The sequence below is a fragment of the Apiospora kogelbergensis genome (assembly GCF_038363985.1).
Source record: "Apiospora kogelbergensis strain CBS 113332 chromosome Unknown utg000006l_segment0_segment0, whole genome shotgun sequence".
In the NCBI taxonomy this organism is placed as follows: domain Eukaryota; kingdom Fungi; phylum Ascomycota; class Sordariomycetes; order Amphisphaeriales; family Apiosporaceae; genus Apiospora; species Apiospora kogelbergensis.
The window spans coordinates 3,713,703-3,725,799 of NW_027117423.1; the positions used below are offsets into that span (position 1 = coordinate 3,713,703).

The following is a 12,097-nucleotide window of genomic DNA, read 5'->3' on the forward strand; positions in this document are numbered from 1 at the left end:
CCTACAAACGAAACCAGCCTGGTGCGATTTGCATCACCCATGATAGCATGGCGTAGATCTTCCCTGCGACCCCGGACTCTGAACATGGCGGCCAGAATCGGTGACAGAAAGGTACGTATCTTCAATGTTATGTAGATCTTGAAGTTTTGTTAGATATTAGCAAGGGCCGACATTTTATCATGGCGTGCGGTACGGAATGGAGATAGAAGAATCGTGGAAATATGGCAAGGCCTCAATCTATTCTTGACTATCCTCGTAAGGAGCTTGGGATTGGGACTATCTAGTGTACTTGTGACTTGACATTGTCACTTGGCTTGGCCAAGTTTGCTGTACTTCCGCCATGTCTAGCCAGCTGCTGCGGTCAAGTCTAGACTAGACTTTGACGAGGGCCCTGGATTGATAGCCAGGTAATCTTGAACGCCGACTAGTCAGCCGGTACCTTCTGGAATGCGGCTAGGTTTCGTACATAAGGCTGTATGCTGTATATGTTTGGTATGTATATAGCGGTTCGGTGCATAGATAGTGAGGAGCATTTCACATTATGCGTCTCTCGGGGCATGCGTGTGGGAGTAAGGATGTTGTCTGCCCCTCCCCTCGCCCCTCAATCATCTACATCGCAACGGTCGAGATCTTGGTTCCGGCAAGGGTACGCACCGCATTCCCACTCGGGCCCCGATGCGGCGAAGGGACGGCGGCAACCCCTCATTTCTGCAAAGTCTTCATAGGGATCTTCCTGGACACAGTTGACTAGGATGGTCGGTAAACTATTGGATTGGGCAGCTTTGGAAAGACATATTGAGCGGGGGCTGGGGGGCTTCTTGATTCGGGAAGCCGAAGAGCGTCGGAGTCGGTCATGCAGACATGATGGGATCGTTCCAGATGCGGAAGGTGATTGAAGCTTGACACGTGGGCCTTTGGAGTCTCCTCCCAGCAGAACCACGAGGCGATCGCACCCAAGTGTTCCAGCCTCAAAGAAAGCAGTCATGATGTTTGGTGTTTGTTGTTTAGGGGCACCTCGCTAAAAGTGTTAGCTCGGTAGCGCTGCTAGTGGAGTTTGCGGCTGGATTTATTAACGAGCGAGGACATTTTAAGCTTTAGCAGGCCCGCTGAAAGTGAAATGATGTGAAAGAAGGTTTGGCCTTGCATGGAATTGTTCCTTTTGTAACGAGTTAAAGTCAACGTCAGCTCTGTTTCTTCCGACGATTCAAGGAGGGCATCGTGAGAGACGTCCATCTGTGATCCAGGCCTCGGGATCTAGACTCTTACGCAATCGTCCAGAGTCGGGTAACTGGAACAGTCTGCCATTTGGATTGGCCTCGTTGATATGCTGTGTCACTTGTCCTACATATGCATCACTCAACGCCGCATTGCCTCCCCCCTCTACGCCCGCCACTGCCATCACCTATAGTTCTCATAGCTAATATATCCTATATAACTGACTGCAGTTCACTAGTCTGAGCGTCCTTCAAGTTGATCGTTGTGATTCTCCTTCCCTTTCCATTGCTTTCCTGTCGCTAGCCGACTTGGCTGAATCCCTCATTCGATATAGCGCTAAGTAATGCAGGTTACATGGCAGCAGGTATGCAATGTCTCTCCGAGCCGAGCCGGAAGAACCACTGGAAACTGCCTAATTCCACACGGGACTGGTGGGCTTGACTCCGGAAAAGCGAGTCCTGGTCCGTCACAACGATTCGCTACCGTATGTTTGCCTCACATATTATCATCTTCTGCCCGCGCGGCAAATGCAAGTAATCTTCAGCGACCTGCGTTGGAGTGGTGGCCCTCCAACTTCGAGCTCCAAGGTTGTCCATGTGGTGTTGGAAGCACACAGAAATATTAGTAAGCAGGCCTGAAGAACTAATTAATAGCAGGATGTTGTTTAATATCAAAGCAAGTGCTGCTGTCTTGTTACACAATCCCCGTGCACTGCGTCGATGCAGGCGCCACGCTGGGGAACTGTTACACATGAGGCTGAAAGAGAGACATTTGATATATTATTAATTGAGATAATAGCAAGCGATCTTCCATAGTTATTCATAGTTGTAAGAGTCGAAACGATATACTGAAAAGACTGCAAAGAGAAGCAAAGTATCCACCCGACCCAGGTTGCCGCCAACCTCCTACCCCTTTTCCACTGCCATCAAAAGGTGGCTCTCAGCAAGATGCCACTATCTGCAGTTCGCAGTCTACAAACTGCATCCCTATTTTGGAATCAAAAGTTAGATAAACGGTCGTTATCTGTACCAAATTTGATTTCTAGTGATGAAGAGAGAAGATCAAAAATCGGGACCGAAATCGAGAACGTACTAATCATGGCCGGTTTCTTTCCCACACGTCGAGCAAATATCAGTAGAGTAATCCTCCTGATTCACAAGTCCTCCCAGATGCTGGTCTGGCTCATCGGGGTCGTCATTATTGCACTCCTCTCCAGCCTTCTTCACGTCGCATTCTATCTCTGTTGTACTCTGTACGTGCTCCAGAGGGCAGTTGTACAGAACGATCTTTCTGAAACACATGCTGGTTGGTACTTGATGATAGGAGGTTGAGTTTGAGTGAGATGTGAGACTTTTGGAAGTGATATGGATAAGTGACTACTATGCAAGAAAGATCAAAGACCTTACAAATTAATCCCCAGATAGGGGCGTCGTCTGGGCTATTTATACAACGACGAACTCATCAGACTGGCCTCTGATGGATAGAATATTGCGTCCATTGCTTTAGTTCCATTGTAAACGCACGCGTTGCAGGATCCTAGAAGGAGGCATTTCGACATGTCATTATCGTTTCCCCTCATGGAAGCCACACCGAGTCCATCAACGCAGACACGCGGCCGGCTGTTGATTATGGCTCTCACTATACCTACGCAGATCCAGCAGTCCTGTTGCAGTATTTTGCCATTGCAGGCTGCAGGCCGCGGCGCTTTGGCCGTGACGCGAGTGGTGGGAGTATTAGAGTGCGAACCTACTAGGATCGTGGCCCCTTGATGAACCGAAATGAACCAATCACGATGGCTGCCATCATTGCGGCATCTGCTGGAACCCGAAAGGCGAATGGTCGAGGTGATACGCATTGTATGCAGATACACGCATTGCAGCATCCAAACTGTCAAAAAACGGCTGCCTGCAGATGAATCAAGGATGAAGAGCGGCACACTCGGGATCGTCAGAGGCTGGCCAGAATCGTCGAGTCGCTTCGTGCATATCATGTGGTCGAAACAGCCTATATCGTCTTTTGGGGCGGCAGACAGGGATGGGACTTGTTCTAAGCATCAGGGGGATCATGATCTGGCGGCCCTTCGAGATATGTGAGTGGTGGTCTCGTCCTGGACGCGCAGCGCTGTTGATAGACTCCGCGCCGCCGCCAGGTGGAGCGGAAGTATGGTATCACCGCCAGCCAATGCCTGTGGTCGTACCCGACGGCTGCCATCGCCCGGTGTGATACAACAATGGGCGAGAGAGTGTGTGGAGTTGTGTGTAACGCGAGCCCAACGTTCATGTTACCGTCAGGAGAGCTAGCCGCCAAAGAAGAGGAAGGAGGCAAAATCCGTTCACGATGCCAAAGAATCGGACATGCCATTCGAATCTCTGAAAAGACCCTGTCATTCATGCTCCTTACACCGGCATGGGGCCCAGACTCATGGAAACCGGTGAAGGCCAAGAAAACTGTTTGCCTACGTGGCTAGGGTTTACTTGCAACTTTGCAGTAGATTCCAAATACGGGGCTTGGTGGGATAAGGCGAAACTGCCATGTATCTTGACAGGCCAGCCGGGCGTGATATCGTCGGGGTCTGGGCTTCTCCATGGAGCGATCCCACTCGCTGACCTGCTCGAGCTGGTGGCTGGGTAGGGTTTAGCGTCAAGATGCATCTGAGCGACGTAGACAAACATGAAGTCCTCCTCGTCGCATGGTATTGACTAGGATGTTACGAGCTTTCCATTGTTAGATGAGGAAAGTGACGGATTCGGGCAAGTAATTGCTAATTAAAACAATCTTAGGCCTTCCCCATCTCCAAGACGAGCCCCTGGTCGGTACGATTAGCTTACGGCCGAATCTTCGGGCAGGGGTGAGGGGGGTGCAACTGGGCGCTGGTGCTGGCGCTGGTGCTGGCGCTGCTCCCATGTCCACTTCACTTTCGGCACGCCAGGCACAGGGTTCTTGTCTCGTGCCGATCAATCAGATCGGCCACTACCTACAGCCCACCCTTTGCTATCTACTTTGCTACAACAAAGCAAAGAAAGCAAAAGCCGTTACACTGTAGATCACTAAGGTGCTGATGATCGTACACACCACAGCTCCCCAGGCCGCAAACAATGTTGCATACTTCGAACCAGGTAGTGTCAGTCGTGGGCAAATAGACTCGGCGACTGGCACACAGATCGGCCTCTTTTGGGACAAGGCACTCTCACAGTCGTAGAAGCGCTAGGTATACGCGCGAACCTCTCTCTAAGTGTGAGTTACCTCACTCCCTCGTTGCTTCTGCCCATTCCTAACCGGAAGGCTATCAGTTTCAACCATTCCCACCGCCGCCAAGACAAGGCAAAGCAGTATGTGGCTAAGGAATGCGGTATAGCTCGGGCGCACTCAGCGTCAGTCGAATCAAACAATTCGCAGGGCAGGATGATCAATTGTCGATATGAGGACAGATGTCGAGAGACTGGCAGCAGACAGCCTTGACTGGCTTTGGGTGTCCCCCTACGCAAAAAAGAACAGAACAGGGATCGGGTAGGGGACCCTACGCAAGCAAAGAATCTCCTTTGCTGGTCTCGACCCAGGTCGGATAATGCATTGGGCAGTGAACCTGACTGGCCCTGTGTTTGAACCTCTTGTTCATGCAATGAGTAGCCTTACAACCAATGCAACAAGGAGGAGGGTCGTCTCTACGTAGACAGGGAGAGCAGCGAGAGAGTCCGAGCTCAGAGTCTAGACAGGGGATTGTGTTCAGATGCGCCTCCCCCCTCTCCCCTCCCCCCATCAAGCCAAGTCTAGCCAAGCCATCTTCCACCCAGTCTCACTAACAGGTTAAAAGATCCCAAAAGCAAGAAAACTCCATCTGGCATACGTAGGTTCTTTGCATATCGTCTTGATGCGAAAGAGAGAAGAAAGAAGAAAAAGGAATAGCTAGCTGTTCAATCTAAATGACACGACCCAGGGGCGTCTTCGCTCGGTAATGCACGGCATTGCATGGGCGGTCGGCCACATTTTTTCGTCCGGCCAGCGCATTCATTCGACTCGCCCAAATATACTGCGGCACTGATTACTACACGCAGCCAGGATTAAATCGTTGATCTTCCCCAGGATTCCCGTTGCGTCTAATCCGGACCCCCATTAGGAGGGACTGCCTTGTATGATCGCCATCCCTCCAGAGAGAAAAGAGAGCTGCCCCCCAATGACAAGCTGCGAGGCCACCGCATCGACCTCGGCCCCCAATGTCACTATATTGGAATCTCGAAGCATTTGCATCGGCTGCCGGCTGTCGCTATTGGCTCCACCCCCTGCATCAAGCACAATAACTCGTGGGCGACCAGGATGTCACGCCTCATGAGCTTTCTTTAGACGTGACAAGGCGATGACCTCTGGTTGCTAGGCAAACACTGGGCCTGCAGGTCCAGGCAGAACAGAACAAGATGCATTCGGACGTAGACACGACATACGCACACACAGCGTCTACGTGATCACACGAATCTCCTGACATCATCTGCCCGTATACAGTCACAGAGCCGTTTCTCGATGTCTCCAATTAGTAGGCCCAGGTCTGAATCGGGGGTCTGGACTCTATTGTCCGCAAAGAGGACGCCACTCCGCAGATCTGGTTCTTGTCTTATCAAAAGCCACTAAGACCGCGGGGCTGCGATCCAACTTTGCCCATTCCTCCCACTATCAAGACAGGTCTGCGGGTGGCAGACACCTCAGGAGAGGTGTCTTGAAAGGTCAGATAGACAGTTGCTCTTCTGCGGCTCCTTCGTGTCCGGTCGACTAGAAGGTCAGTTGACGAGGAGTTGCTTGTGTAAAGCTGCATTAGCTCCTATATGCCTGCATGGGCGAAGGAGGCTTCAGGGTTTCTAATAATAAGGGTCGATACTCACGGTCTACTCCGGCAAGCAGCTCTCAAAGTGGATTTTCGAGTGGTGTTGGTTGTTGGAATTCCGACGCGCTAGTAACCAGACCTGGACTGAACCAGGTCTCTGGGTCGTCAGTTGGCTGGCGAGGTACATGGACAATACAACAGCCAAATAGTCCGCCGTGGATTTCCGTCCTATTGACCTGACCCCTCTCGCTTAACCTACAAGGGTATTTCAAGTAGTTCTGAGTGATGGAGGCCAGGCAGGTTCGTCATATTACATCCACCCCCAGCACATCCTCCCATCTTACACCCATGCTCGTCCATACCCTTCTCGACATGGGAAGCTTGCATGTCACTTCTCTTCAAGCACCGCTGCTGGGTACGCCACTACCACACGCCCACCCTCATTCCTGCCCGCGGCTCTCGTTGCTTTGCTTTGTACCTACGCGGGCCGAGAGTCTCCCCTCCAAATTGAGCATTGTGTTTAACCATGCCACTTTGGTCACTTCATGAAACACAGTAGTTCCTTCCAGGGAGTGGCTTGGATCAATCTTAGATTTCGTCTTTGCGGCTTATCGATCCTCCAGTATATCTAATGAGATATCCTCTTCATTCCTTCGTAGCAATTCCCAGGAGAGACCATCATCTATCTATTCGTCTGTCTTCAGTCTGCCGCCGCCGTCCAGTGACGTCCAGCCCCAAAGGTCTACAGGCTGTTGAACATTTTCCGCTGCTCTCGGCTATTGGAACACGGGGTCCTTGTGATACCCAATACCTACCAGTCCCACTAGCGTCACACAATGGAACAGCAGCGACTGCCCATAGGGTTCCGTGTTGGCTTTAACGACGAGGATCTCGACTTCGGAAGCCAACCAGCCTCCAGTGCCTCTTCCGCGAGGAGCTTCTCGACCGCCTCTTCCTCTTGCGACCCATACACACCGACATCTGGCAGGTCGCCCACTCCCAGCTCACATCAGCCCCCCAGAAGCGCCATGGAGGAATTTGAGCCCGTCATATGCTCCGCTTCCATGGGATATGAGATGACCCCTCCAACCTCTGACCTCAGCGGATACTATCCCGTCGACGCCAAGTCTGAATACGCCCCTTCCATGAACTCTGAAAACATGCTCTCAACACCAATGCGCAAGCTCCAGGTCCACGACCAGATGCTCGACTTCGACTTCAACCATGTCCTGGGGACCTCTATGCCGCCCTCCGGCAACCCTTATGAGTCCACCAACCCCCATGCACTGCAGCACTACCCACTACATGAATCCATGACGACGGCGACGTCGCCTCCCATGGAGTTGTCGCCTCCTATGGGCCCCACGCCCTCCTACACTTTCAACCAGGACTACGATGAGTATCCTCCTTGGCCGCCACAGATGACCAATAGCCATCCCCTGGACTGCAACTACTACGGCATACCCGAGCCCTCCAACATGCACATCCACATCGACACCAGGGCGAATGCACCTGCATCAGTCTTACGGAGCAACGTGAAGCGCAAGGTCTATATGGACAACGCTCAACGGAGGGGGTCGTCGCTTCAGAAGGTCCATGGGCGACATGAGGCCAAGAAGGAGATCAGCGAGGAACAGATCCCCGTGTCCAAGATCCCCAAGGCGGTACACATGTGTGATTTCCCCGGATGTGAGAAGCAAACGGCGTTCAAACGACGTGAACATCTCCGACGCCATCAAAACACGTAAGTATCCATCCGTCTTCGGACCCTTGATATAATACACATTGCTAACAGTCTATTATAGCAAGCATGGCTTGGGTGTGGAAGTGGCATGCGAGTTCTGTGATAAGAGGTTCAACCGGAGAGACAACTGGCGGCAACACTTGAGGCTGCATACGGAGCCCAACCGGCCCATGACGCGGACAGACTACAACGAAAATGCGGTCCGGAAGTATGAAGAGGAGAGGAACAATACCAAGCGCCGGAGGCCCCCAATGAGGAAGCAACGGATGGCGGATGGCGAGATGTGAGAAGAGAAAAGAAATCAAAAAGAGAAACAAATCGAAGATGCATGAGGCACCCAAGTCTGTCAGCAGCAGCGCCCGCGATAACTAGCACACGGTCACGCCTCCTATTTCCCGCCCTCACTCCCCTCCTCTTATCACTATCGCTGCAGCCTTATTCTAATATCGCAAACGGGTGCCCACGAATATGAACGACCACCTCTCTTTCGAAGGCTACTAGGCCGGGGCGTTACAAAGGTCCACCGCAATATACCATGGCACATCTTACGGAGTTCTTGGATTTATGTGTTGTATCCGGAGTTTGGTCTGATTACACCCCATTGGAAAGGGATTTACTTTTTGGAGGAAATACACAGTCAACTGTTTGGGGGAATTTGCATGTATCATCTTCGGGGGCCGGACGTGATTGACTCACGAAGAGGCACGCTAAAAAGGGGGGGCTCTTCTTTGCTTTGCTTCGGGAGTAGTGTGTGAGGCTGGATTTCTTTTTCTTTTTTGGATCTTTCTACCAAGTCAAAGAAACACTTGCACACGTTTGGGTTGGGATTCATATTGCGAGGTGCTTGCCACAGCATTACAGAAATCATGAGCAATCAAAATAATAAAACAAACAGATCATCCATCACTATACGCACGAGAAGGACGCGTCCATTCTCCTCGTCTTGTTTTCTTGCAGGTTTCATATCGAGACGCGATCTACGAGTCGCCTCCTTTGGGGAATGAGAAGAGAATTCCATTAAAACCCCGCATTATGGCCCCTGTTTCTCATGTCTTAGATGCAAGTGTCGATGCGGCAGCTATCCGCGCTCCTCTCGAGTACCTGTCCTGTATGTGGCCGAGACAGTCAAGCCAAAGCCAGCCACATCTACCCGGCTACCCTCAGCTTACTTGTTAATCTACTACACGCGTCCTAAACCTCGAAATATTCACTTGCTACATCCGAATCAGACAGAAGAGCATACGGAATGGATCGGGGGACTAGATAAATCCGAAGATGAAGGGGGAAAGAGTGAAAAGAGGCGGGATTTGCCTGTTTCGTGCAACGTCACATACTAGTCGACCGCGGTGGAATTACGCGGCAAATCATCACACCTCACCACTGGCGAGTCCAATCGACGAACTTGTCGCGGCAAGCGGCACGATCAGGAGCGAATGAACAGCCGACGATCATCGAGGTCAGACAGAAACGCCGCTAGCTACGGATGAATGGCGCCAGCAAGGTTGTGACATGATCCTTGTCTCCTTTTCTGGTGGATATTAATCATCAGATGACAAGCCTGACAGCTGCAGGGTCATAACTGTAAAGCGACGTATCAAAGTACGCTAGTAATGACAGGGAAGTAGACATTTTCTTTTTCCTGTCCTTCCTTCTTCCATCTGTTTTCGCTTTAACACAGCTGGGCGCGATGCCAGGTCGATCCATTAGTTCCTGGGGAAAGACACTGCGTCATGACTCTAGTGCGGTAGATGACATGCATGAGAGTCAGACAGAGGCTATCTAGCGCGTCGAAAAGAAAGATACTCCGCGGTAAAATTAAGAGGATGTCCATGCCGTCGCCGCGGATAATAAACTGCATACGTATCAACAATATTTGTAATCGTTATCTTCCACTAGCTATGTACACCATCAATCCTCCATGTCTCACTACATGCACATCAGCTGTGTGTCTTCGCTAGACCCGAAGAGATGTTTATGTTCACCTAGGTGTGAACGAGTGGCGTCTGTGACGATGTCCGCATTCACAACTCCGGGGTCATATATGTTTGGTATTCTCCGGTCTTGTCCCACCACACCTCCCCAAAAGGAAACACGGTGGCGCGTTTGAACGAGAGCTGATATTATGAGATGTGTGATGTGTGGGCAATCAGACAAGCAGGCAAGCAAGCAGCAAAGCAAGGCAAAACAGGACCGCGCGGATGTTCCACCAGATGGATGACCAGAAGTGTGTGAATGAGAAGTCGTATTGTATGCATGGCGCAAGATGGCCATCGCATGTAAGCAAACCGTTACGGAGAAGCGCTTCGCTGGCGGCACTGCCGACCCCTAGCCCCCCTAACCTCGGGCCGTTGGGCGCCAACAAACCGACTGGCCACGCTCGAGAGATCTAACCTAAGCTCACCGCAACGCAACGGTTTTCCCTTGCCAAGCTTTCCGTTGGGGGCAGCATGCAGACACCAGACAGATTGATCTCATTTTCTTTTCTCTCTCTGCGCCCAAAAGGCTTGCAAACATGTAATATGTATCTACTTATGCTTCATGTAGTAGACATGCATTCGATGCAATGCACTGTCACCACACCTGCCCTCGCTAGTGCAGCCAACGACAGTGGCACACGAAGTAGGTATCATGCATGTACCATGCAATCTCTGCCTCACTCGCACATCAAACACGCGCTAGATAGGCATCATCCAGACGGAATTTCGAAAAGATAGAGAGAGAGAGATGAGGGAAAACAAACAGAGAGGCGGGGCCGGGCAGGGTCGAAGCGCAATTATCGGCATGGATACTGTTGCGTATCACTATTTGCTTACTGCATTAGCACGATCCATCCCGTCGGTACAGAAACCACATCACAGCCACCCCTGCAACAACGCCGAACTCCGCCCAGCTCGAACCCGACGGGTAGTCGGGTAGTTTGTTGAGGCCGGATCCCTCATGAACGACTTTCCGCGGATCCTCAATTCCAAATACAGAGTGTCCACCACCTGGCTTAGTGCTACGTGTGGTAGCAGTGCTAAGGTGTGTAAGGTGTGGATTCGAACATCTGCCATTGATGGCACTGCAGGGCATGGCGTGTACAAGGACCAGGTAGGTTATTGGCAAATTAAATCGATGAGAATCATGGGCGAAAAGAAGAAGCCGAAGGAGCCGATGGCACCCTCCCAGCCCTACAAGCTTACGTTGCGACCTTGACTAAGTACGGTAACCTCTTCATCCCCCCTTTTTCTGACGATCCGAGATTGATTACCACCCTGGAATCCACCACCAGAACACCCACTCCATGCACATGCATCATCTGACTTGGATGTTTTATCGACCGACTGGAAGAGAGGAAGCAGCCCCCGTTGCGGGGTCGTCCCAGGTTTCTGACTCGGCGGCAAAAACGACGAGGTGTGTAAGTAGGAAGAGCAAAGCATACACACCCAGCCCCGGAGATGGAAGGCGTCTGAGGATCGTCCTTATGTAATAGAACGTGCTACGCGTTTAGCTGTGTTGATGGGCCATCATGCTTAGCTAACGACTGTTTGCCTGCGAAGATAGAGATCATGCGCTTAAGTCAAGCGAACCAAGACAGACACACGCAAAAACATGGCACCCTTCATTGTCATTCGGACCGCCCCCATTCAACCGGCCGGACGGCAGGTGGGCGGTTTCCACGAGGAGTCCCATTTCTCCTCGAATAACAAGATACAATTCCTGCCCTTCAATGTCCTTAGTCGTTCCTGCTATCATATAGAGGCAACCATCTACCGTGACATCGCGTCTAGTCAAGTCGGGAAGACGGAATAGCCGAGCGCTTAGCCTGATTCCTTCTCGTCTTCGTCTTTGATGCTTCCTAATGCAAGCGTTACACGTCATTGCCATCGTCACCAGTCTGTGTTTGTAAGCCTTTTGTCGCTTTTAAAATTTTAGCTCCACGCCCATGAAGTACCGATTTGATCTATTACCTCCTTCCGGGTTGAGCGTAGCTCTCTTTTCCCCGGTTGTACCAATATATGTAGCCAGAGTGAACGATTTGTCTCTGCAACGTTGCACATAGGACAAGGAAGAAACAGACTATCAGCTTAGTTGATGTGGTGAAACCCGCCCACGAATGACTGGGCAAAATCCACAGCATCGACAGGTCAAAAAATGAATAATTATTATCCAGTCAAACCCTGCATGAGCTGCAGCAGTGGCAGTCGATCAACCCAAGCCACATAAGGCCAGCCCCCAAAGTCCGTCCCCCGAGATAGAAGTATCGGAAAGTAAAAGAGGAAGTGGGACTACCAGGCATGGAACGTACATCCAACCCGCATGAGCTTGCTGGTCACAGGACCTGCTCG

At 51.3% G+C, this 12,097-nt stretch overlaps 2 protein-coding genes across 2 annotated transcripts; one reads left to right on the forward strand and one right to left on the reverse strand.

Annotated features, from left to right (window-relative positions):
- Nucleotides 1-601: 601 nt before the first annotated feature.
- On the reverse strand, nt 602-985 carry PG998_010006 (uncharacterized protein; the record flags this gene model as incomplete). Its single annotated transcript, XM_066876822.1, has 1 exon — nt 602-985. The coding sequence occupies one exon, from the start codon at nt 983-985 to the stop codon at nt 602-604; it is 384 nt and encodes a 127-aa protein (XP_066728978.1).
- Nucleotides 986-6,861: 5,876 nt separating this feature from the next.
- PG998_010007 (uncharacterized protein) lies at nt 6,862-8,056 on the forward strand (the record flags this gene model as incomplete). The annotated part of the gene is made up of 2 exons (XM_066876823.1): nt 6,862-7,769; nt 7,831-8,056. 2 exons carry the CDS (start codon nt 6,862-6,864, stop codon nt 8,054-8,056), a joined length of 1,134 nt encoding a protein of 377 aa, XP_066728979.1.
- Between the last annotated feature and the right edge of the window lie 4,041 nt (nt 8,057-12,097).